Source organism: Littorina saxatilis, linkage group LG15 (assembly GCF_037325665.1).
Source record: "Littorina saxatilis isolate snail1 linkage group LG15, US_GU_Lsax_2.0, whole genome shotgun sequence".
Classification (NCBI taxonomy): Eukaryota; Metazoa; Mollusca; class Gastropoda; order Littorinimorpha; family Littorinidae; genus Littorina; species Littorina saxatilis.
Window position 1 is genome coordinate 11,224,868 of NC_090259.1, and position 27,993 is coordinate 11,252,860.

Sequence of the window (27,993 nt, forward strand, 5' to 3'; positions counted from 1 at the left end):
ATAATTGTTTTGCATGGCCATACAGTGTTAAATGTTCCCTGACTCAGAGGACAATATAGGTCGGTTCAACCTGGATTGAAAATGGTCGAAATGTCCTGGCTATGTCAAATTTGTCTTGTCAGAAGACCTCCTACATGCCAAAACTACAGGACAGTTGACCATGAATGGGTCATGGGAAACAATGCGTCGATCAGATCGAAAAAGGAAATGTATGCGTCAATGACAGAAGACTGAGACCTGAGAACAACAATGGGCATGCCTTCTGAATTTCAACGCGCACACACAATGACACACATACACATGCACGCACACACCATCATATTCACTTAATCATCTCTCACTGGTCACCTACACACATGCGTGTTGTCATGTACGCTCACTTCAGGATCAGGATCATAACCTTATAGTTATTACTGACTACAAAAATCTATAAATAACTAATAAGAGCGGAAAAAACGCATTGCATTTGCTTATCATATCCAATGCACAGAATGTGTTTACTGACTCTGGGTCAGTTTTAATAAACTAGAAATTCCTGCGGGATCTTTATTCATTGAATTTGTCACTTATGATCTGTGCATAGAGATCGGCAAACATAAATTTTAATTTTAATGTTTAATGGCTGTCACCTTGTACTAAATCGGGTTCTTCGGGCTGATCGATTTGAAGGTTTTCTAGGCCTGGTAGTTCCGAAGGGCCATCCTTGTTGTGATTATGGTTGTGCTCGTTTTCATCACTATCGTCACCGTCTGCCATTTTGTAATCATGTGGAAATTGCATTGATCTAAAAATAACTTCAGTGGGTAATGTGGCGATCACGTGATCGCCCTATTACAACTTCCGCTACGTACTTTGCACGATCGCCATCTTGCCGTACGTGCGTCCAACACAACAAGTAAGAAAAAAATCGTCATCATCCTTGTACGATACTGTATTATTAGGATCCATTTCATTGGCATCTTAAAGTTTGATTTTGTTTGGTACACTGTGCGTCAATTTGTGTGCTAAATACAATCTGCAGTTAGATATTTCAATTCCGTCAGCGTCGCCGGTTTGAAACTGCGTTTTGGTCTTTCGCCGTAGAATACTAAAAATTTTGCAAAGTAAGTGCTAAAGATTTAATATATTTTCCTCAAATGCGTGACAAATATTATTCAAAGATTCAATGTGTCCTGTATTAATCATAATTTTGTTTCGGACCTGTCGACTGCAGCCCAAGAAATGGTCGGGTCAAGAAGGAAACGCAGATGAACGCAAGACGCTTTGTTTGACCCAATAAAACCAAGCCGTTTTGTTCATTGCGTTGTCACCTTTCGAGGTAGCTCATGATTTGTGTTGTTCAATAGGAAAATGAATGGTAAATGTTGCAATGCAATGTGCATAGACCACTGATCTTGTGGTAATGGTATAGTTAGAAGTGAAAGTGAATCTCAATTCTCATTCTTTGTGCTTTGATCATTGATGTTTACAGACTCATTCCACAATGGCTGATGATACCGCAGAGGAAAACATTTTGGACTACGAGGATGAGGAAAATGAAACGGTTGTCGAAGGGGCAACTGGCGACGGCCCACCCAAGAAAGATGTGAAGGGAACCTATGTATCAATTCACAGCTCTGGCTTCCGAGATTTTCTCCTCAAGCCTGAGTTGTTGCGTGCCATCATTGACTGTGGTTTTGAGCATCCTTCAGCAGGTATGTAGCTGCGGACTGTTCTACAGAAATTCTTCGGAATTCATCATTTGGGAAGACTAAATTTTGTTAATTGTGCTTGATTGTTTGCTTTGACCCGTCTTCTTTGTTGACAAAGGACTTGAAATAAGTGTATCGTAAGCTGATAACATCCTTTTAGAATTGTTTTCTTTAAAGGATGCAGATATAGTTCAATCAAAGCCTGACTTAATTGGTTTTGTGTATTTGTTACTGATTTTTCTTTGTTTTTTTCTCCCAAATGTCAGTTCAGCACGAGTGCATCCCGCAGGCTATCTTATCCATGGATGTGCTTTGTCAAGCCAAGTCTGGCATGGGAAAGACAGCTGTCTTCGTTCTTGCCACACTGCAGCAACTTGAGCCTGTGGATGGACAGGTAAGGCCAAAAAAAAAAATAGGTGTGGTTACGGTAACATAGCCAAAAAAAATAGGGTAGGTAGGTAGGCAATCACTTTTTTTTTTTTTTTTTACTTTTTTTTCTAATGTGTACAAATTAAACCTACTTGACAGGGAAATAAGTGTGCGACACGGGCGCTTTCGCTTTCATTGCGTTTTTTGCACTCGTTTTTTTTTTTTTTTTTTTTTTTTTTTTGACAAATGTCATAAAAAGTTATAGGATCGGCCCCTAAAAATAGGGTAGGTCGGGTTACCGTAACCACACCTATTTTTTTTTTAGGCCTAAGCGTACTTTCTTTGACTAGGTTATCTGCTAATGTTACTATTTTGTTAGAACCTAAGTTAATTCATTTTGTTGACAACGAGAGACTACTGAGAGTGAGTTGCAATCAAAGTATATATAAAAAAAAAAATGATCAAAAAGACTGCAATTGATCGTCAATGGTTCTTTACTTCTCCTGCAGTTAAGGACTCCATGCCACCTGTTAGGCCCACAAAAAAAAAATCTGTTTACGGTAACCCGACCGACCCTATTTTTTTTCGCGAGGCCCTAGATTTTTTTGTGCAAAATAACGTAAAAATATGTTTTTTTGGTGGGAAAAAAATCCCGACCTACCGACCCTATTTTTTTTGCCTATGTTACCGTAAACTGACCTATTTTTTTTTTGGGGGGGGGGGGGGGGGGGGGCGGCCTTATTTAGATTGAAATCCTGGGGTAGTATACAAAAAGGAAGTTACAATCCAGTTGGGAACCAAGCACTGGGTCAGATTGCTTGTAAAGATAGGTGCTTTCTTGCACACCCCACTCCAGGGCATTTCTCTTGAAAGGTGTAAGCTCGCCCAGTTTGCATAATAATAATAATAATAATAAATGAGCATTTATATAGCGCAACATCATAACTTTACAATTATGCTCTTTGCGCTTGTCACATTTAAAATTAAAACAGTTATACGAGCATTTACATCTACATTCATAGTCAATAACGCTTAATTAAAAGCATACACCATCAAACATACATTCAGGGATCGCGTTAACGCATGTTTTTTGCGTATTTGACGCGTTTTAAAATCCGCCCATGCATTTTCCCGGCGCTGATGCGTAACGCGTACTGTTACGGCTGGAATTTACGTGTGTATGTCTGTATATTTACTCCTATCAGAAATTGTGCGTGCTTCTCTCTGTTTACTACCTAGTCTTCCCACACACACACAACACTCCAACCAGGCACAAAGACAAGAACACGGTTACGGCCCTTTGCCCCTGTTCCTCTATTGAAATATTCAATCAACACAACATAAACATATTATTTCCCATGCATTCTACAAATCACTCTCGCTCAACATAAAAGTTTCTATTTCTGTCAATATACAGAAATCTAGCTGCACAGAAATACACACATGTTACTTTCTCATGCAGTCTATAAATCACGTGCACACACGTAGAACACTTCAAGCTTTGTTCCGTGGGAGCCTGTCTGCCCCACTACACACGAAGTCATTGTCTCAGGCAATACTTCTGTCAATTGTCATTTCTGTTACACACAGATAAAAAGTCACGAACGCTCTACGTCTCGTGTTTGTTAACTTGGGGAACTTATCTCCACACAGCTCTCTCGCCGGTTACGTCTTTCCAGTCGTACTCACACACATACAGTGACACGCCCTGGTCCACACCACCCACGCAAACTGTCTTCGCGTGGTGGAATGGGACGGGGTCCCCGTTCTGCAGCGCTTCACGCTGACTCCCTCCTGCGCCCCCGAAACTCACGGCTCAGGACGCAAAGGCGGAACCTCCCGTCTCGTCTCCCCACTTCCGCGGCTACCCACTCAGCCCGGGATGCTGTAAACACAGCAGTTGAATCCTACGATTCAATTCCGCGGCACGAGTCGTACCAACCGACCTCCAGCGCCCGGTGAGAAACTTTACCAAAAAGAGACCCGTCTTCTCCCTTCAACGGTCTGTAAAGCTCTGCTTGTATACGGTCTATAAAACGCGACCTCAGTTAATACTCTTCTCTGATTGGTCACATCTCACACATGACAGCACTGCACTGCACGAGTGATATTTTACTGTGCGGTGCCTACTCAAAGTTTGTGGCCCATGAAATTTTATACACCTGCGTCACATAACTCCAATACAAAATTATGTACAAATCCATTTGTCACAGTACGCAAAACAACTTCGATTGAAAACGGCATGCTCAGCAGCACATCCCAATACTGAATCAAACTTTAGCACACGCGCGCGAGTTTAGAATCTCTAGTCTGTTCTGGATCAAACATAGCACAAGCGCGCGAGTTCAAATCTAAAGTCTGTTTTGGATAAAAACAAAAGTAGGTGACGTGCTCTCGGCATAAGACAAAGCAACGCCGGTCGGTTTTCTGAAACAGAACATACACCCAAAATGCACTGGGCGTGTGGCGCCAAATCTAGGCCGAGAGACGCTTTCAGTTTAAGCCTGTCTTTGATTCATTCAAAACGGCATGCAGCGAAAGTTGTCCTCGTTTTTTTGCATGCTTTTGACATGATTTAACTGTGTTATAGTGTGACGCAAAATCGGTTCTGCTTTACGCGTTTTTTGGCCGACATTGCGAGAGCCGTACGCAATTTGAAAAATCCTAGCGCGATCCCTGTACATTACAAAAAATTCTTCCACTAACTAAGTAATAAAAACATGAATAAAATAGGTAGTGAAAACAAGGGAAATACCAGCTGAATACCTTTAATCAAACAAAACATGTTATCAACAATACTGAAAACAGCCCTAGATGTTTATATACATTATCACTAAAACAACAAATACACTACATGTGGACTGAGAAAAGAAAATCAGGTGTATTTCTTGAAGAGGTGTGTTTTAAGATTAATGTGTGCATTCTTGTTGCAGGTGTCAGTACTGGTCATGGCTCACACACGTGAGCTGGCTTTCCAGATCAGCAAAGAGTATGAGCGCTTCAGCAAGTACACCAACAACGTGAAGATCGCCGTCTTCTTCGGGGGCATGCCAGTGAAGAAGGACGAGGAGGTGTTGCAGAAGAACTGTCCCCACATTGTGGTGGGCACCCCAGGACGTCTGTTTGCTCTGGCCAAGGCCAAGACGCTCAACCTCAAGAACATCAAACATTTCATTCTGGACGAGTGCGACAAGATGTTGGCTGACCTTGGTGAGTGTGAAGGACTGTTTTGTGTCATGCTTGTTTCTTTTCCACTATCTTTGTGAACCTGTGATGGGATTGTGCCGTAAAGGATAGATGAATGCTTTCAGTGCATTGATTTTGGAACTGCTGTTGGAATACCTGTCAACCTTTATTAAGCCTCTTACTTAATCTTGTACTGATTAGCGAAGATTTGTTAAAATTGAAATCTAAACTTTTGTGTCTTTATAATGCTGCGGTATGATTGCTAAATGTTGTCTTTGTGTTGCAGACATGCGGCGTGACGTTCAGGAGATCTTCCGCATGACGCCCCACGAGAAGCAAGTGATGATGTTCAGCGCCACCCTCAGCAAAGATGTCCGCCCCATCTGCAAGAAGTTCATGCAAGATGTAATTGCCCCCCACTACTTCCCCCCTCCATCTTCCTTCTGCTCCGGTCCCTGGCCTGCTACCTCTGCGTTCTCGAGCGTGGGGAGCGGTGGCTGAGATCTTTTTCACGTCCTCCGTTGGCTACAGCTTTTCTTTACCCTTCCGTCGGGCAGTCTGCTCTCGTCACGAGTTGTCGGCACTGGCAGGAAACCTGGCTTCCTCGTCTGCGCAGCGTTTATCTTCAGCTTTCATGTCTGCTAGGTTCTCGTGAATGTGCCTGGACCTGTGCGAAAGACTGAAATCCTGTTTGAAAGACATTCTTCTCAGCAGGCAGTTCCATAATCCTCTATTTATTTATTTTTTTTAAAAAGAGAAAAGGACAATAAAAAAATTAGTGGCAGGGTTCAAATGAAAGGAAACATAGCCTCCAATAATAAAAATAGGGTTTGTTTTGGAAAATAAATAGATGGTTAATCTAAGAGAATCCTCCTAATAAGCAGGCCAAAAAAAGTGGCCAAAAATCGGAGCAAAAGTTGTTGAATAGAAAAAGTCAAATGAAATTTGACAATTGTCAGTAAGCTTCAAGCATTCAAAATATTTCAGAAGGCTGAGATTAGCTTAACTACATTACCCACACACACAAAAATGAATAGAAGTTACATCAGAATGTAAGATTGTTGTAGCTTTCAAAGGCAGCTAAAGTTAGGGAATGTAGGCCTATGATGTGCTGAAGAGCTTCTGAAAAGCAGGAGTTTTAATGCATTTCACATGGTGTGTAACGTAATGGTAGGTTGAGTGCTAAAACATTGGATTTCATTTTGACAAAGCTTCTGAAAGAGAGCAGTTCTACTTCTATGGTATACAAATATTTTATAGGCAAACCTTAAATCGGGCAGTAACCAGACCAAACTAAGCTTCAGCTCCCATGACACGTAATTCATACTTCCGTTGTACACATTTGAAATTGAGTGCTGTGCAGGAAGGCTTCTGAACAGCAGGGGTCGGAGTGCATGGCACACAAAATAAAAAAAATGTCAAAGTAAAAACTGCGGTATGCAGGAAAGCTACTGCATAGCAGGGGCTGAAATGTATACAGTATGTCGCAACATAACCTTACATTTGAATTTGTAGACTTGCAAACTTCAGGCAAAATCTATGATCTGCACGAAGGCTACTGCATAGCAGGGGCTGGAACGCATATCACATCAAATCTAATTAGCAGGCTAAAACAGATACCAACGAAATATGTGTTGTGCAGGAAGGCTTCTGAATAGCAGGGGTTGGAATGCATTTCGCAGTGTATAAACCTCTACGGCTAGAAAAGTTCAGGCATAACGAATCCTTTTGCGCTGAACGCAGGGGAGGAATGTGTCAATTGGTTGCTCGACTGTAACTTAAATTGAGATGCAGGAAAGCTACTGCATAGCAGGAGCTGGAATGTGTTTCACAAAACATAAAAGCTAAATTGTTAGTCTGTTGAAAACTTGAAGCTGCTATAGTTGGTGTTGTGCAGGAAGGCTTCTGAATAGCAGGAGTTGGAATGCATTTCACACAACATAGGAACTAGATTGGTAGGCTGTCAAAAACTTAAGTTGAAATCGGGGTGTACAGGAAGGTTTCTGAATAGCAGAGGCTTGAATGTATTTCTCATAATGTGTACTAAATTGGTAAGCCCAGCTTTGGTCGGCCCAATATTTAACAAGTAGGTTAGATTGGATGTCGTGTGTGTTGTGCAGGAAGGTTTCTGTATAGCAGGGGCTGAAATGCATTTCGCACCAAGAAAATTTAACTAAAAAAACTAAAACCAGATAAATCTGTATGTAGCAATTCAGTGAAATCTGTGTTGTGCAGGAAGGCTTCTGAATAGCAGGGGTTGGAATGCATTTCACACAGCGTAAACCTCAACTAGGCAAATTGAGGCACAATGAATCCTTTTGCGCTGAACGCAGGGGAGGAGTGTGTCTCGGGTCTTCGAGATAGTTCATGGAAGACTTTGTCTCTGCAAACTGATGACCTCAGGTTGTCTTGCCTGCAGAAGTCCTAGTATTAAAACAAAATCAGATATAATCATGAAATAGGAATCGCGAGCCTCATCACCAAGGCTAAATCCCAGAACATTTTTCAACGAGTAGTGTGGATGTGGAGGAGAGCTCCGTGGGACTGGGAGGGATGCGTGGAAAAAGCTACGAGAGTTTGGAATGCCTCAAGCATCTAGACCTGACTAGCTGGACCCATTTCCGACCGCAGTGATGGTGTGGTGTGTCCGTGCCTGGTGCCGTCTCTGCCTTGCGGCTTCGGGTAAAGAAAGCTCTGCGCTGGCCTTTCCTGCCTTCTTGGAGTACGCTGCAACTGCGGAGGGTCCAAAGGCACTGCGGAAACAGACATGGTTTTCCAGCCTACTTTGCACGCACTAATGCACACATGCAGACAAACACTTGGTGTTTCTTTTTTTATTATTTTATTATTCTTTTTTGTTTGTTTCTCAGTTGACAGTTTTGGTTTGTTGAAAGAAATGCCTGTTCATTGTTCGTAACATCCGTGTCAGATTTTCTGTCGGCTGGAAACTTTATTGAGAGGCTCAATAGAGATGGAGAAGGCACAGTAAACAAGCATTTCTTTTCTCGGGTTTTGTTGAGCATGTGTAAAACTGAACATGTGAGAAAATATTTCAGATGAAAAAAGGGGAGAGTAGACATTAAATATATTTAGAGAGTTGTGCACTAAGGCGATTTTGATTACATGTAGACGTCAGAATTTGTGTAATGTTTGCTCAATGCAAACGCATATAAATCCTAGAATGTACAGTATGGCCTTGGAATGAGGTGGGGGAATAATAGAACAGAAAAGTTTGTGGAAGTCTGACCATAGCTACAAATGTTATCACACAGTATGAAAAATTGTAGCTGTGATCACACAGTACCTAGAAATGTTAGGTTGCACATATTGCTAACTTGACTTGCAGCCCATGGAGGTGTATGTGGACGATGACTCCAAGCTGACCCTTCACGGACTGCAGCAGCATTACTGCAAGCTGAAAGACAACGAGAAGAATCGCAAGCTCTTTGAGCTTCTTGACGTGCTGGAATTCAACCAGGTGGGTCTCGTGTTTGTGGGCTGTGCGTTTGATGGAACTACTGTCTCTTGCTCATTGTGAATTTGGTCGCTTTTCAGGTTTGGGCTTTCTTGTATTTAGGTTTCTATGGTTAAGGAGTAATGATACTCATAATTGAAGCGTGAAAAACAATACACAGTTTGGCACAGTACACCTTTGGCAACTTCGAATGTTTTTGTTCACTTGAAAATACGTCTTAAGCAGGTTAACATAAATGTTGAAGAATACTCTTCTTATGAATAGTGCAGGGTTCAGATCCTTATGCAATCTTACATTTATACTGCCTGGCCCCTTCATCTGACTATACTCTTTTCTTTGGGTCTGCTCAGCACAACACAGAAAAGTGGTACTTGCATTGTTCTAGACTATGTGTTTTTCAGGTGATCATCTTTGTGAAGAGCGTTCAGCGCTGCATGGCCCTGGCACAGCTGCTGCTGGAGCAGAACTTCCCCGCCATCGCCATCCACAGGCTCATGACACAAGAAGAGAGGTTCGTTCTTTACCTTTGAACATTCTGGTCTGCACTTGATAATATAGTTCTGGGTGGGGGGCTGCTTGATTGGGTTACTCGTGATTACTGATAGTTTAAGTTGATTTTCACTATTCAAGGAGTTCATGATTCACAGATATGCCCGAACTGTCAAGCAGAAAATGTTGACATAATTAATGCATACTGGGATTCAATTTAGCCATAAATTGTGCTCTGTGGGGTGTTGACAAGAACACTGTTCCATGAATGTTATATTTGTGTTGATATTCAGGTTGTCACGGTACCAGCAGTTCAAGGATTTCCAGAAGCGAATCCTGGTGGCCACCAACCTGTTTGGCCGTGGCATGGACATCGAGAGAGTCAACATCGTCTTCAACTACGACATGCCGGAGGACTCAGACACCTACCTTCACAGGGTCAGTATCCCGTCTGCTTGAACCAGTCATTACCTTGGCTGGATCTTCTCGTTCGCTCCTTCTAATCTAGACATCCACTCTTGTGGTTTGCACAAAGCTTGGCTGGATGATTGCTCAGTGTTTATTTTTTTACTGAAGGTTGTTCCCAAATTAGGTTATGTGTGAGATGTTCAGGTAGTAAATTGTGATAGGAAGGCACTTTTCGTGGAAATAATTTGAACTATGCTGACCAGAAGGGAAAATGTCCACATACTATTACTTCAAAAAGTGTTTATAGTAACAGCTGTACAAAGTGGATGATGAATATGAAACAATGTGGGTTGGTGGTTACATCTGAAGACAGATGATGAGAGCCAGTTTGTTGTCACATAGTGAGGTGAGGGTTGTAGATGTATGAAGGCAGGGCTGGTTTAGACGGTGTCTGATTCAGAAAACATTGAGTGGCGTGCAATACAACAAACAATTGGGAGCACACAACCAGGCAGGACTGTGGAGAAAACAAAGGGGAAACTGGTTGGGACGTCTTTGAAGATGCCAGTGAATAGTATTGTTATGTGTGTATTGTTGATGTTTCAGGTTGCTCGTGCTGGTCGGTTTGGCACCAAGGGTCTGGCCATCACCTTTGTATCTGATGAGAACGACGCCAAAATCCTCAATGACGTCCAGGAGCGCTTTGAGGTCAACATCACGGAACTGCCCGACGAGATCGACATTTCTTCCTACAGTAAGTATTGTCTGCCTGCCTTTGTGCTTAGTCTCTTGCTCAACTGTAGACAGCTTACATTGAGCAGGCATGTTGCATAATGCTGTTTGGGTGCTAAAGTGACAAATGTGTGGCCATATATTTCTGATAAAAAAAAGAAAGCACACACAAAAATAACTTTGTCTTGAAGAGCAGTCACTGAGGGCATAATTGTACAGCATTTTTTCCCCCGTTCTTCATTGGTGAATGCTTTAGATTTGAACCTTGTGACTCGTGGGCATGGTTTTGTGGACATTCAGTTGAACAAAGCTGCAATTTTGACTTGTGTTAAAATTTTTATCATATGCTATAAAAAATGCAGAATGACACTGTTTGTGCAAAAGGCTTTGAAGCAGTTGATATATTATACATTCTTTTGTGCTTTTTCAGTTGAGGGACGTTAAAGAAACAACCATTCCCATGTCTGGGACAGCCATTGCAAAGATAGTCTTCACCGTCCGTCTTTATCATCCATCGTGTTCCCATGAGAAGGACTTGCAGAAGTCATAACCACCTTGGATCATCCCTCCAGTTCCATTGTGTTTTTCCAGGAAAAGATTACAAAATTATTAAAATTGCCTTTGGGAACTTTACAAGTGAACATTTCGAACATGGACATTAATCATTTACGACAAAGAAAAGACCCTGTGACATTATCTTATTTAGAAAAAGGCATGTAGTTTCATTTCATCATACATCAGTGTTTTTAATCATTAGTTCACATCAAACTATCTTCACTGAAAGTGGTATTTCATTGTTTTTATTTTTCTCATAAATTTTAATAAATGTTTTAATCATGAACTTGCTCTCAGGAGTGTTTTGAATGAAGTTGGTGTATGTGTGTGAATGAGGAAGTGTGAGCAAGGAAATGGCAAATAAACCTTCAACGAGCTGAACTTTGTTTGATGTGTGTTCATTTGAGTAGTTGATGGTGAAGATGGATGAATGGTGTATGTACTTGAACACAAGTAGGGTTCAAGTTCAAGTTTTATTTGTCCATAACCCCTGGGGGCATTTTGAACAATAAATACAATCAATTCAATCATAATATATACTAATATAATAAATGAAAAAAATATGAAAAACTGTTACAAATTCTATTGAAGTCCAAGATATTCTTTAGCAATTTCTTTTTCTTAGTAGCAAACAACTTTTAAATTTAAGTGCATTAGGTTTTTTTCCAATAGTAAGGTGGTAACAACTCAGCTCTTTCTTTGAAAAAATCACAGACAAATAAATAATGGAATTCATCACCTATATCTTGCGATACACATTTGGTGCAAGTTCTTTCTGACCTTGGGATGTTAAGATAACGTTCTTTCTGTACAGGCAAATTGTTATTTAATGTTCTAAACTTCATCATTGAAACACATTGCTGATATGGCAGGTGTGTGACATAAGTCTTCACATGCAAAAATATCTTTAAACATTCGATAATTCCAAAACATTTTTTGTTCCAATTTCTGTAAACCATTTATGGATATACTGGTCATACAAGCTTCTTTTTACTTTCGTTTTAAACCATGCGCTTGAGTATTGAACATTTTCTTGAAAAGTCCAAAGGCCAGAGAGACCAATTTCATTTAAGGGTTTTTCAATAAAACTTAAATAATTAGATTCAATCATCTTGTTGATATACAATTTATAAGTAAAGCAATACACAATACTTGAAAATTTATTTTTATGAATAGGACTAATCAGTTTATACCAATAGCAAAGCATTCTACATTTCATATCAACATCTAGTGGATATCTTCCAAGTTCGCCAAATATCATAGCATTTGGAGTTGATTTTCTTAGTTTGAAAACAATTTTATAAAGTGAAGTCTCAACCAATGGCTCATTTTAGCTGTTCTAGAGGAGCTACACGGGTAACATTTTTAAGGAGTGCATTTTAAGTACCAATTCTTCGTGATATTTCTTTTGAATAGAAAAAGATCTTTTGTTGGACGAACACAAATGGTTCTCTGTCCAGTTAGGTTTGACACCACAGAAAGGGAGAGACAGACAGTAGGAAGCTGCCAACTGCTACGCTTTAACAAATCACAAGCATGCTAACAATTCCCTCTTTTTGAGAGTCCTGGTCAGAAAGAACTTGCACCAAATGTGTGTCAAGACACAGGTGATGAATTCCATTATTTATTTGTCTGATTTTTCCAAAGAAGAAAGAGCTGAGTTGTTACCACTTTACTATTGGAAAAAACCTAATGCACTTAAATTTAAAAAGTTGTTTGCTACCAAAGAAACTACGTACAGTGTTTGTTGCTACTAAGAAAAAGAAATTGCTAAAGAATATTTTGGACTTTATTAATAGAATTTGTAACAGTTTTTCATAAAAAAAATAATTTTAATTTTTTTTTAATTTTTTTTACTATATTAGCATATATCATGATTGTATTGATTGTATTTATTGTTCAAAATGCCCCCATGGGTTATGGACTAATAAACTTGAGCTTGAACTAGGTATTCATTTCTGCCTTCCACATAAAACAGTCTATACTGAAAGGTGGTACTTCAGATACTTGCTAAAGGGCATTTTATGTTCCTGCATTATCATGAAACTCGACTAAATGTCTTCTTGTGCAAGATGGCATAAATGCGGATGTGTGATACATTTGAGAATGCTACTCGAACACCATTTGCTACACTGAAAATTTAAACAAAATCCTAATTGCTACTCGCTTCACAAGGGTTGGCAGGTCTGTATATATACATACACGCACAATAACGTGCACGGTAGAGAAGTAAATATTCTTGGCTGGCCGTCAGTGACCATAGGGTATCTGCTGTTTTAACGATTTTTTTCAAAAGTACCATGTGGCAAGCGGCAAACAAACTCTGAAATTCTTGTCTCAGTCGGTGCAGTCTTTTCGGAGCCTTTCGTCATAATACATACAGACAAACCCACAGACAGGTAGAAACCAGCTTTATAGATTAGAAGATGAGAAAGTCCTAAAGCTTGTTAAAAGGGTAGAAAAAACAGCACACACTGCAATATCTGATTTACGGAACCAATAAACAGAGCAGAGTGACTCAGACGCAGACGCATCCATACCCACAGACACACTTCTAATGTACATGTATAATGCAACATTTATTCAGCAGGCAGCAAAATAAGCAACATGCATATTAATCATCAGTCTTGGAATGTTGGCAGTAAAATTAAATTCAAGCAGCAGCTTTATCTTTGGTATCACAAGTCCACTGTTCCCCAAAACTTTCCACTCTCACGGACAGAGTTAATTTATTTTACATGTCCGTGCCGAGCAAATGTGTCCGTACATGTCAGATGGCCACTCACGCGGGGGCCGTACATTGCAGGGACTGCTGTATTTTATTTAACATTTTCATAATCCTTTCTCTTCCAGTTAAAAAACACCAACCAATAAATACCCAAAAAGTATTCCACTGTTAAAAAACAAGAATGGTAGGTAAATTGGACCGAATAAACAAAACGTTACATTTACTACAACGTCGACCCAAAGGTCTTTGAAGTAAAATTTTGATTCTGAATTTTAGAACGTTGGCAGTCTATCTGTTTTTGGAGTATTATTCCACTGTTAACTTGGTGTGGCAGAAATAAAACTAGTAAGAGTCCTGTTTCACTATATTTCACATCTGGAAAGTCAAAGATATCAAATTTGAGTTTACTTGTACTTCAATTAAGAATGATGGTTAGGCAGTGAGACACTTAGCTGCAAACAAAGACAAAGATTACTAGCAATTAGATACATGATTAGCTGAATTATGAAAAACGGCTAAATCTCAGTGATCATATAACGCTGATGGGGTCTATGTCGACCAAAAGAGTGGGAATCCATGTGAGTTGTTCTTTGCTACTGGTCACAAGTGGGGGTCAGCTCACACGGACGCATTTTCTCAATACAGTCTAGGGGAGAAACTGGTCACAAAGCACCCAGTACATGCCAGAGAGATAGGAGAATCGGCACAATCAAAGAAAATACCAAAATCATTCAATAGATATGGAAATATTAAGATTTACTGTGAAAATGCTAGCAAAAATGGCGTCCAAAAATGGGAACGCACACTTGGTGCGTCTTTGAAGACTTACCTCCCGTTCTGTGTTCACTGTTGTTGATAATAGTCGTGTTTGTGCTGTTTTTGTTGAAATAGTATCTAATAAAACTGATGCAGTTCTTGAAATGTTGCAAATTATTGTTGTCTTTGTGAAATGCGAGAATGTTCTGAGGCGTAATCATCTGCATACGGCTGATGTCCCACATAGGGTACCCCACTTCGATCAGCGTATCACTCCAAATGAGCTTCATAGCAGAAAAGCAGATACACTACCAAAACACTGCATAACAGATCTACAAGTCTGAGCCAGAATCATTGAAATTTACTTTCTGTATAAAATATTGCAATCAAATTTTTTCACGCCGTCTCACAAATAACGCAGGTTACCCTCGCCTTCGATTCAAAGTAACTCCAATCTGACTGAATTACCATCGAAACGCAGATGACGAACTGATTCACCACACATTTGTGGTATTTTACACACAAACTGAATTTCAACCGTGTTGTTTCGCGATAAACAGCCATAAACAAACAAATGTGGCGCCGTCACGTCGCCTCGGAAGGAATAACGCAGGTGACCAAGACTTTGGCAGATCTGGTGAGTTGGAAACTGTCTATGAATGTTTCATTTAATGTCAAATGCGTACATTCTTGTCGATATTGTTACCCGCTTTGGGCTCATAAATTAAGTCAATCGTCGTGTTGTCCGAAAGTGACTTTTGTCAGCATAGAACTTACTGTGCTTTGATCATTGACTGAGAAGAATCTTCCGATGACACTAGTTCATTTCACTACGCGACTGCAGATCTGCAAGGAAACTTATGGCAGGGGAAATAAGCTTAACTGAAGACGAATAAGCGGAGTAACTGTTCTTCAACGGATTGCTCTCACTGATCTAAATATTTAGATCTTGTAGTCTGCTAGTAAGTAGTCTTCGGTCGTGTGAAAGTCACATCTATTTCGACTGTGCATCGATCCGTGTAGTGAAATGTTGATCTTTGATGATTTGGCAACATAACTTCGCTAAATGTGCTTCGAGTGTATCTCCCCGTTAACCGCATTTGAAAACGTCTTTTAACAAGACCATGTTTCGACAGCCCAGACGGGGAGGATCCTCGATAGCTCACAGGGTATATAATGTTTTCCGCCGTTTTTATATTTAGTCAAGTTTTGACTAAATATTTTAACATCGAGGGGGAATCGAAACGAGGGTATGGTGTATGTGCGTGTGTCTGTGTGTGTGTCTGTGTGTGTGTCTGTGTGTGTAGAGCGATTCAGACTAAACTACTGGACCGATCTTTATGAAATTTGACATGAGAGTTCCTGGGTATGAAATCCCCGAACGTTTTTTTCATTTTTTTGATAAATGTCTTTGATGACGTCATATCCGGCTTTTCGTGAAAGTTGAGGCGGCACTGTCACGCCCTCATTTTTCAACCAAATTGGTTGAAATTTTGGTCAAGTAATCTTCGACGAAGCCCGGGGTTCGGTATTGCATTTCAGCTTGGTGGCTTAAAAATTAATTAATGACTTTGGTCATTAAAAATCGGAAAATTGTAAAAAAAAATAAAACTGAATTTATAAAACGATCCAAATTTACGTTTATCTTATTCTCCGTCATTTGCTGATTCCAAAAACATATAAATATGTTATATTCGGATTAAAAACAAGCTCTGAAAATTAAATATATAAAAATTATTATCAAAATTTTTTTTTCGAAATCAATTTAAAAACACTTTCATCTTATTCCTTGTCGGTTCCTGATTCCAAAAACATATAGATATGATATGTTTGGATTAAAAACACGCTCAGAAAGTTAAAACAAAGAGAGGTACAGAAAAGCGTGCTATCCTTCTTAGCGCAACTACTACCCCGCTCTTCTTGTCAATTTCACTGCCTTTGCCATGAGCGGTGGACTGACGATGCTACGAGTATACGGTCTTGCTGAAAAAGGGCAGCTACTTGACTAAATATTGTATTTTCGCCTTACGCGACTTGTTTGAAGAATCCTTTCAAATTTGCACTACACCTTGTGGTATTCCCTGTATACAGGGAATCCATCCACAGGAACTCCACCTACAGGGAATCCCACTCTTTTGGTCGACACAGACCCCATCAGCTCAAATAACCTCCGAGAATACCTCAAGACTAGTCATAGTACGATTTCAAATTTCTATCAACAGCAAACAATTAATGCAGGAAAAAGGTTCACAGTTAAAACATGAGCACAAGACATAAACAGGCTATCACACACACACACGCATAAAATATTTATCTTTCAAGCAATATGACTTGATATTTGCAAATTTTGATATGAAACATCACCATATGACACTTGCTAGCACAGTTGAATTTTTCAATTCAGTTGAAATACAGTAACACTGACAAGGAGCATTTTAACTTGCATTAGGCCATACGCAAACAAAGTCGGTTTAGGGTAATGTGACCACAAAAAAGAGGGTGGGTCGGTAGGTAGGTTTTTTAATTTAAAAAAAAATAAAAAATTTAGTTGAGTTTGAAGGAGGTTACTTCTCTTGGTCCCGATATGGTTGGCAAAATGTGCCAAAGGTTGGGTTTTTTTTTGTTTTTTTTTAGAAATGAACAAAAAGTTGTAGAGTTAGTCGGGTTACCCTTTTAACCAACATTTGTTGTTGTTGGCCTTTCATAAAATGCAAGGGAGCAAAAAAGCTATGTAATAATTGCAAACACAAAGTCAGCTGACTTCCTTGCTTTTCATCAACAATTTCAAGTTTACAACCCCCTGGGAGCACTTGAAACACCACCAACACCTTGTTGTACCAGACTCATAGTTTAAACTAACACAGATCTAGGTTATCACAACTACTTGGTTAGAAGCAGTGAAATATATATTAGTTACATAAGAAGCGTGGCATGGAAACAGAGTTGGCTTCATTTGTTTCAATCAATGAGTCTTATATCGCGCATATTCCGTGGGTACAGTTCTAGGCGCTCTGCAGTGATGCCGTGTGAGATGAAATTTTATACAGCCAGTAGATTGCAGCCATGTCGGCGCATATTTACCTTTCACGGCCTTATTCCAAGTCACACGGGTATGGTAGACAATTATTAACTGTGCCTAAGCAATTTTGCCAGGAAAGACCCTTTTGTCAATCGTGGGATCTTTAACGTGCACACCCAATGTAGTATACACGGGGGGTGGTTCGGACACCGAAGAGAGTCTGCACACAAAGTTGACTCTGTGAAATAAATTTCCGCCGAACCTGGGATCGAACTCGCGCTGACAGCGGCCAACTGAATACAAATCCAGCGCGCTACCAACTGAGCTATATCCCCGCCCGCTTTCATGAACACACGGGGAAAAGGTTGGCCGAGTGGTAAGTGCACTTGCCTCGGAAGCGAGAGGTTGCGAGTTCGACCCTGGGTCGGGGCGTAAGCAATTGTCTTCCCCCTTTCCTAGCCCAGGTGGTGGGTTCAAGTGCTAGTCTTTCGGATGAGACGAAAACCCGAGGTCCCTTCGTGTACACTACATTGGGGTGTGCACGTTAAAGATCCCACGATTGGCAAAAGGGTCTTTCCTGGCAAAATTGTATAGGCATAGATAAAACAAGACAAGAAGGGCAAAGCCCATACGACTCACATGCTTGACCTCGACCTTTAGGGTAACTAAACCTAGCAATGACATCATACACTAAGAACTGCTTTACACATTTTTCCTACCAAAATACATGTGACCTTGACCCAAGGTCAAGGTCATCCAAGGTCATGCAACACAAAGCTGTTAATTCAAGACATAGGAAGTACAATGGTACATTGGCTCTTTCTACCATGAGATATGGTCACTTTTAGTGGTTCACTACCTTATTTTGGTCACATTTCATAAGGGTCAAAGTGACCTTGACCTTGATCATATGTGACCAAATGTGTCTCATGATGAAAGCATAACATGTGCCCCACATAATGTTTAAGTTTGAAACAGTTATCTTCCATAGTTCAGGGTCAAGGTCACTTCAAAATATGTATACAATCCAACTTTGAAGAGCTCCTGTGACCTTGACCTTGAAGCAAGGTAAACCAAACTGGTATCAAAAGATGGGGCTTACTTTGCCCTATATATCATATGTAGGTGAGGTATTCAATCTCAAAAACTTCAGAGAAAATGTGAAAAATGTGAAAAATAGCTGTTTTTTAGGCAACATTTATGGCCCCTGCGACCTTGACCTTGAAGCAAGGTCAAGATGCTATGTATGTTTTTTGGGGCCTTGTCATCATACACCATCTTGCCAAATTTGGTACTGATAGACTGAATAGTGTCCAAGAAATATCCAACGTTAAAGTTTTCCGGACGGACGGACGGACGTCCGGACGTCCGGACGGACGGACGGACGGACGGACGACTCGGGTGAGTACATAGACTCACTTTTGCTTCGCATGTGAGTCAAAAATGTCCACCAAATACCCGTATGACTTGGAATAATAGGCCGTGAAAAGTAAATTTTCGCCGTAATGGCTTGAGATTTACTGGCCGATGTGAATGCGTGATATACTGTGTAAAAAATTCCATCTCACACGGCAGAAATTAATATGTAAAGCGCTTAGAGAACGTCAAGCACTATATAAATCTCCCATATAAATAAATAAATAAAAGTTTTGGCTAAAATCAGACTTTTAAAACAAAAATATTAAAGCTCCAAGGGTTCAATCGCCCATGTTTGGAGTTAGTGGAAGGCTGCTGTATCTATATATATATACGACTAGTGTCTGTCTGTGTGTCTGTCTGTCTGTGCGCGATGCGCGGCCAAGGTTCTCGATGGATCTGTTTCAAATTTGGACACCGTATTCAGCTACACCCCGGACACAACCTCATTGATGAGATATTTCAACACGTGCTCTCAGCGCGCAGCGCTGTGCGCGCTGAACCGATTTTGTTTTTTGTTTTTTTGTTGTTGTCGGGATCCACTACCAGTAACTCTTCCTTATCTTCTCCAGTGTTTTCAGCCGCGATTATCTCCCTTCCTCCGTGTGGCGTCAATCCATATTCCCGTTACTACGTTACTATTTTTAGAAGGTCACTGCACGTTACTATTTTTAGAAGGTCTCCAGTGTTTTGCGCGTTTATCTCCTTTCCTTCGCAGCCTGGTATTCGGCTCTACTTCTTCCCGGCGAAGCGGGTAATCATCTAGTATATATATATATATATCCCAGTTCACATTTTGAAGTATCCCATGTGTTAGGCAGGAACTTATTCAGACCTGGAAATGCAGGGGCATAAGTTATTCACACATGTACTATCACGGGGGAAAAATTAAAGTTGTACGCCCTCACGGCAAAGCCATTAGGGGCATGTTCAAGGGTTTTAACCCAACTTTAGATGAGATACCAGCGACCTTTCGATCACAAGTCAAGTGCTCTACCACCTGAGCTACCTGGGCCCCCAATGTACTACCTGTATCACTTTTCCCAAGCCATGTTATCTCTCCATCTGGCTAAAACTATGCATGAGAATGTCTATGCTATGATGCTACAGTGTAATTTGGTTTGAGACTACGTGACAGGGCAGCACTCTACGCTTACTGTCATAATATATCCTGGCGTCAACCAGGCCCGAGAACTGCCGCACCTGCGGTGTTGGTCAGGTAAACAGAACCTGAGCACCCTCAAAGTCGCATTCGTTAAGTGAATGACACTCGACTGTGTGATCCCAGCCTTCCCGTAGGAACCATAGCACTTCCACTCTGGGTAGGAGCCGACCGTAGCCCGAAAAACCCACATGACCCTGATGGGATTCGAACCCACGACCTCCCGGCCCGCAGCCCAATGCGCTAACCACTGCGCTACGGGGGCCGGTTGCGAAAGACAACTCTGTATCTGTGCCACACAATGCGATACATAAAGTTTGTTCTTGCTATCAAGTGAATACAAAATACATCTTGTGATACATATGTACAAGCACATCTTTATGAAAGACAATGGTTAAATGTTAAAATCAAAATAAACATATTCATAATTACTTCATGGTTTGTTTAAGTCGAGCGATTACACCACTAGTTAAACTTGTGTACAACACAGTTTTAACAACACTCCATAAGAATTCTAACACACAAACAAAAAAATATATAAAACTACATGGTTTTAACACCTCATTACAATTGTCTACAGACAAACAAATAGCTGTCTTAGAAGTTAGTTTCATTTTTATGGCTAATATATTTTATCCTACATACGTGAGAGACACCCGTGAGATAATAATCGTTCAAATCACTCGTGTGTATATCATGTAAATGAGGTCATGTCAAGCAAGTCTGGCAGGGACCTGTTTTTCCACTGCTTATGGTGCCAAAGTCACCGAGACAAACGTCATAATAGAAACAAAAATTGCGCTCGCTAATTACCCTCCATGAATCTTTAGAACTAACACGTCACGCCACACTTTGAGAGTGACATTTCTTTGCTTTGACGTAATAGATTGCACGAGGCTTTAGAAGAGATCAAGGTTCCAAAACAAGCGTCTTCAATTTAGCTGCCTCGACTGCAGGATATTTTCAGTAAAATACACGTAAGTACAGTATGTAGGATAAACAGAATACTACATGGCTTGCTGTGTTGTACCAGATTTACACTCGTTGCTTTTTCAAATAGTGAACAGCTCGCTTTCGCTCGCAGTTCAATATTTTAAAAATATGGGTGGCCGAGTGGTAACGCACTTGCGCTCAGAAGCGAGAGGTTGCGAGTTCGACCCTGGGTCAGGGCGTTAGCAATTTTCTCCCCCCTTTCCTAACCTAGGTGGTGGGTTCAAGTGCTAGTCTTTCGGATGAGACGAAAAACCGAGGTCCCTTCGTGTACACTACATTGGGGTGTGCACGTTAAAGATCCCACGATTGACAAAAGGGTCTTTCCTGGCAAAATTGTATAGGCATAGATAAAAAAAATGTCCACCAAAATACCCGTGTGACTTGGAATAATAGGCCGTGAAAAGTAGGATATGCGCCGAAATGGCTGCGATCTGCTGGTCGATGTGAATGCGTGATGTATTGTGTAAAAAATTCCATCTCACACGGCATAAATAGATCCCTGCGCCTTGAGTCCGAGTCAGGAGATACGCGCGCGATATAAGACTTCATATAAAAAAAAAAATTTTTTTAAATCTGGTACGACACAGCAAGCCATGTAGTATTCTCTATATATATACAGCCTTTTTGGAGCAAATAACTCTTTTCACAACTATAAATAAAAGCCTTATACGTCTGCATCTTGTACAATAAAATCCTTCTCCCAATAAAACTGCAAGACATTTTTTGTTTAACCAAATATATGAAAAATTGATCATCAATGCACATCCAAATTATAATATTTATTGGAAGAGTAACTGATACCACGACCATGAAAGGGACTATTAATGAATGGCATCCATGAAGCACCAATTTCTTTAAACACAAAATCTTAGTTCAAACTTCTTTCAATGAAAACGTAGTTATTTAAAGGTATGAGATTGAGAGGACTGGGACACAAAAAGCAGAAGTTAACAGCTGGGGATATGTACACGAAGAAGTGCCCAACTGGGTGTGAACCAAGTGACGGATTGGTTGAAATTGAGAATTGCTAGATATTTCAACCAATCAGACCCAGTGCTTTGGTCTCACCCAGTTGGACACTTTCTCATGCACACCATCCCCGGTGTCCACAAATCTGTGGAGGAAAGCGCAGTTCTAGTGCAAAACCACATTTGCAGTCAATTATCACATTTTAATGGGACTACAATTAGCTGTTTTAAAGCATGGGACCACTTGACTGAAATGATGTGTGAATGTAAATAAAAATCAAAAGCACACAAAAAGCATGTTAGAACATTCTGCCTGGCAGCTCAGGAAACCATGTTCAGTTTGTGAACATGTAAATTGTAATCCAAACAAATAAAATTTAAAACAAGTCGCGTAAGGCGAAAATACAATATTTAGTCAAGTAGCTGTCGAACTCACAGAATGAAACTGAACGCAATGCCATTTTTCAGCAAGACCGTATACTCGTAGCATCGTCAGTCCACCGCTCATGGCAAAGGCAGTGAAATTGACAAGAAGAGCGGGGTAGTAGTTGCGCTGAGAAGGATAGCACGCTTTTCTGTACCTCTCTTTGTTTTAACTTTCTGAGCGTGTTTTTAATCCAAACATATCATATATATATGTTTTTGGAATCAGGAACCGACAAGGAATAAGATGAAAGTGTTTTTAAATTGATTTCGACAATTTAATTTTGATAATAATTTTTATATATTTAATTTTCAGAGCTTGTTTTTAATCCAAATATAACATATTTATATGTTTTTGGAATCAGAAAATGATGGAGAATAAGATGAACGTAAATTTGGATCGTTTTATAAATTTTTATTTTTTTTTACAATTTTCAGATTTTTAATGACCAAAGTCATTAATTAATTTTTAAGCCACCAAGCTGAAATGCAATACCGAAGTCCGGGCTTTGTCGAAGATTACTTGACCAAAATTTCAACCAATTTGGTTAAAAAATGAGGGCGTGACAGTGCCGCCTCAACTTTCACGAAAAGCCGGATATGACGTCATCAAAGACATTTATCAAAAAAAGGAAAAAAAACGTTCGGGGATTTCATACCCAGGAACTCTCATGTCAAATTTCATAAAGATCGGTCCAGTAGTTTAGTCTGAATCGCTCTACACACACACACACACACAGACACACGCACATACACCACGACCCTCGTTTCGATTCCCCCTCGATGTTAAAATATTTAGTCAAAACTTGACTAAATATAAAAACCACAAAAACCCACAAAAACATCAACTAATAAAAGAAGTGCAGGGATAGCCCAAGTACAGTGGAACCCCTCTTATAAGACTCCCTTTTAAGACCCTGTTTTCTTAGATGTTCTGTTCGGAACCACTCTAAATGTACCCCCCCCCCATCTTAAGACTACAGTGGTACCTGCGATGAAAGGACACCCTTGGGTCCAGCCAAAAGTGTCCCTACATTGCAGGTGGCCTGTCGTGACAGGTATGTTTTGGTAGAGATAATAGACAGAGGGATGCCAGAAGGTGTCCTTTTAAGGCAGGTGTCCTCTCCTGGGAGGGCCACACATTGCAGGTACAACTGTACCTCCTTTTTAAGAGCTCATTTTCAAAGATTTTTCAGGGTCTTAAAATGGGGGTTCACATTCAGATGCATAATCCTGCACACATTCAAACATTATACATATACCAGTACGATGATGACTAAATTCTGAACACTCAAAAAAGATTATGAATCAAGCAATTCTTGAGCATAAAAAGTGTCATACGCTTAATCTAATACATACGCACACAACCTCTGTGGTTAAAAAATATCAGATTCTGCAATGAGAAACATGTAAACACTTACGTTTTGTCCACAAGCAGATCTGATAATGTGTGGTTGCAATGTCATAGAGTGACTTTATAATATAGAAAATACAACAGATAACATGTCTGTGAAGAACATCATACTAACAAAGAGTGTGTTAATTACATTTAACATTACTACAGTTGTAATAACATATGCGTTATGAAGACATTATTTGCATTTATATGCATTAACTTTAAATGAACACACTAAACTTTTCAGCATATGGACAGCACATATATTAACACATCTATATCACAACATCAAATAAATCACAACAAGAACACATTTTGTGATGAATTTCACTTCAGATTTACATATCAGTGTTAATAAAGGTAAAACGCAACTCATACAAATTTGAGCTATTTGATAACGCTCAACTAAATGTGTGTGAAAAAAATAAAACTTATACTGGCAGCATCAGAAATGATATATTTCAACCACACCATTAGCTGCAGAAACCTGTCAAAATGACACTTGACTTAGGAGGGAAAAGTTCCAGATATACATAAACATGCACACACTCTACCTGCTTCAAAGCCACAATACCATCGCTCAAAATATCTCAAATACTGTTTAATAAATCACACACACCAAAGAAAACAACAAAATATATAGAATCAACAAAAACAAAAAGTAAAATATGCTTGCGTAAAATTTAAACAAGTCGCGTAAGGCGAAAGTACAATATTTAGTCAAGTAGCTGTCGAACTCACAGAATGAAACTGAACGCAACGCAACGCAGCAAGACCGTTATATATACTCGTAGCATCGTCACTCCACCGCCCGTGGCAAAGGCAGTGCCTGTGGAATTGACAAGAAGAGCGGGGTATTCGTTGCGCTGAGAAGGATAGCACGCTTTTCTGTACCTCTCTTCGTTTTAACTTTCTGAGCGTGTTTTTAATCCAAACATATCATATCTATATATTTTTGGAATCAGGAACCGACAAGGAATAAGATGAAAGTGTTTTTAAATTGATTTCGAAAAAAAAAAATTTATAATAATTTTTATATATTTAATTTTCAGAGCTTGTTTTTAATCCGAATATAACATATTTATATGTTTTTGGAATCAGCAAATGATGGAGAATAACATAAACGTAAATTTGGATCGTTTTATAAATTTTTATTTTTTTTTTACAATTTTCAGATTTTTAATGACCAAAGTCATTAATTAATTTTTAAGCCACCAAGCTGAAATGCAATACCGAAGTCCGGGCTTCGTCGAAGATTACTTGACCAAAATTTCAACCAATTTGGTTGAAAAATGAGGGCGTGACAGTGCCGCCTCAACTTTCACGAAAAGCCGGATATGACGTCATCAAAGACATTTATCAAAAAAATGAAAAAAACGTTCGGGGATTTCATACCCAGGAACTCTCATGTCAAATTTCATAAAGATCGGTCCAGTAGTTTAGTCTGAATCGCTCTACACACACACACGCACGCACACACGCACATACACCACGACCCTCGTTTCGATTCCCCCTCGATGTTAAAATATTTAGTCAAAACTTGACTAAATATAAAAAGAAAAAAACCGGGGAAAAGCCACCAAGCTGGTCTAATAAGAATTGTCAAATTTCCCAAAACATGATCAACACTAGAAACAAATTGTCTGGTTGAAAAAAATGTGAATGTTACCAAGGAAGTTTGTAAGACTACTAGTTTCTGACAGAAACAAAATCAAAAAGGCCAGGATACACACAAGAACAGTAGCACTGAAGTTAACTTAAATTACAAAGACAAAACAATAAACTGCCCAAAATGTTATGGTTAGAATAAACTGGTCATAAGATTTTTCTGTTTGTATCTACTATAAATGGCAGGTATAAAAACATTGCATAAAACTATTATGTTCTTAAGTATCTCTACTCCTGTTGTAAAAAAAACACCAAAATAAAACAAAAACTCTTTTCTACTATTCTCTTTGGAACAAGACTGGCTCTAACACACACACGCACCCCCCCCCCCCCCCCACCTTCAACTTCTTGCTTGAAGATCTTGTCATAGTTTCACATTAAAATCTAATGACAACATCCACTCCTTCCACACTCTTTCAGTACAACTCTAATATCATTGAGATTAAAACTTTGGCCATAAAATTTGCAGTTACAGAACAATTTAGAGCAGTGCAACTTTTTGTACAACATATCATGTGCAAATCGAATGTACACTTGAAAGTCAAGTCATTAAAACCAATCTTGCAGTTCACAGCTTGCATAAACAAATAAAGCCGGTCTCCCAAAATAGTGCACGTCAAAAAAACATGTCTCAACAAAATCAACCAAAAAGTTGTTTTATCCAAATCATACAGCTCACACAAATTGTGTTTTGTCAAAGTCCACCAGAAAGTCCAAGACAATGATTGTTTTACCCAAATTTTACAATTCTCACAAAATGTGTTTATCCAATCCCTTTCCTGTGTACCTGCAAGTAAACACCCCAATTGAACAGCTCATATGTCGCCTCAACGCCCACATGTTCAGGAAGCTGAAGCTGACCCCATCACCAACCTGTCCCTGTGGTCTGGAAGACCAGACTCCAGAACATGTCTTAACGACATGCCCCCAACTCAAACCAATCAGAGACAAAGTGTGGCCAGCATCAGTCCCTCTCCGCACCAAACTCTATGGGAGCAGACAAGACCTGGAAGCCACGACGTCATTCGTCTCGCAGACTAAACTGATGGTGTGACGGCGAACGCAAGAAGAAGAACAGCTCATATGGCATGTCAAAAGCCCAGCTTTCACAAGTTTGTTTGTTTGTTCGTTCATGGGCTGAAACTCCCACGGCTTTTACGTGTATGACCGTTTTTACCCCACCATTTAGGCAGCCATACGCCGCTTTCGGAGGAAGCATGCTGGGTATTTTCGTGTTTCTATAACCCACCGAACTCTGACATGGATTACAAGATCTTTTTCGTGCGCACTTGGTCTTGTGCTTGCGTGTACACACGGGGGTGTTCGAACACCGAGGAGAGTCTGCACACAAAGTTGACTCTGAGAAATAAATCTCTCGCCGAACGTGGGGACGAACTCACGCTGACAGCGGCCAACTGGATACAAATCCAGCGCGCTACCGACTGAGCTACATCCCCCGCCCTGCTTTCACAAGTGAAACAGGAAGCTGACAAATTCTCGTGAAAATGACATCACCATGGCTGCACAATAGACGAATTCCAGAAATAAGTCTGTCGGGTTTGTATGATTTGTGAAAGAGTGAGTACCCTTGCTTACTCGGACAAACAACACGTGGTTCCTGTACACGTGTTCTTGACACACCCTTTAGCTCGTGACTGCCGTGTAATGTTACGTTTCACAAATACGAAGAAACTAACGTTGCGTACGCGCGCAGGGTATGGACTTTCAGAATCGCACTTTCCCCAAGAGCAACGCATATTGTTGGGACCGATTTCTCTCCTCTCTCCTTGCTTGTTTACTTCGAGCACGTGTTGGCCGGAAGCGAAAGTCAAAATATTTGTCTGTGCTTCAAGCGGCATAACTGCTGAACGGTCATGTTGCAGTGACAGAGTTATTTACAAATATCGTCTATCAGCGCTTCTGCTTGAGCTGCAACCCTTTGCACATTGTGCAAGGTGGCGTCAGTGATAATGTCCACTGAACTTGGCACTGAACAGTTCACATGAAGATAGTCTCGGAAGTTGCTCCAAATGTACGCCTCACAAAATGAGCAACCTGCAAATGTTAACCTTGGCACTGAACAGTTTACATGAAGGTTGTCTTGGAAGTTGCTCAAAATGTACAAATGTATGCCTCACAAAATGAGCAACCTGCAAATGTTAACCTTGGCACTGAACAGTTTACATGAAGGTTGTCTTGGAAGTTGCTCAAAATGTACAAATGTATGCCTCACAAAATGAGCAACCTGCAAATGTTAACCTGGCACTGAACAGTTCACATGAAGGTTATTTTGGAAGTTGCACAAAATGTGCCTGTGTATGCTTGAAAACATGCAAGACCTGGTACTGAGCAGTTCACAGCTCGCGTATGAGACTGGCCTTGTCCTGCTCCAGCTTACATGAAGGTGGTATCATCGTAGTTGGACTTGTGTTTTGAGCGTGCATCAAACAGCTCGCGTATGAGACTGGCCTTGTCCTGCTCCAGCTTGGAGATCTTGTCTGACTTGTCCGTCACCTCCTGAAACAAAGAACTCTGTTCACTTAGTCAGTAACATGTATA

General features: G+C 40.2%; 2 protein-coding genes across 2 annotated transcripts in view; one reads left to right on the forward strand and one right to left on the reverse strand.

Annotated features, from left to right (window-relative positions):
• Nucleotides 1–816: 816 nt before the first annotated feature.
• On the forward strand, nt 817–11,286 carry LOC138948511 (spliceosome RNA helicase DDX39B). Its single transcript, XM_070320064.1, has 10 exons — nt 817–895; nt 1,472–1,694; nt 1,958–2,085; nt 4,994–5,270; nt 5,533–5,651; nt 8,593–8,724; nt 9,123–9,232; nt 9,504–9,648; nt 10,225–10,372; nt 10,781–11,286. Exons 2-10 carry the CDS (start codon nt 1,484–1,486, stop codon nt 10,792–10,794), a joined length of 1,284 nt encoding a protein of 427 aa, XP_070176165.1. The 5' UTR covers nt 817–895; nt 1,472–1,483; the 3' UTR covers nt 10,795–11,286.
• A 5,432-nt stretch (nt 11,287–16,718) lies between these two features.
• LOC138948541 (suppressor APC domain-containing protein 2-like) overlaps nt 16,719–27,993 on the reverse strand; it is a 31,556-nt gene continuing 20,281 nt past the window's right edge. Inside the window, exon 6 of the mRNA XM_070320099.1 lies at nt 16,719–27,951. Within this exon, the coding sequence (XP_070176200.1) occupies nt 27,829–27,951 (123 nt within the window). The 3' untranslated portion in view covers nt 16,719–27,828. The remainder of the gene's footprint in view (nt 27,952–27,993) is intronic.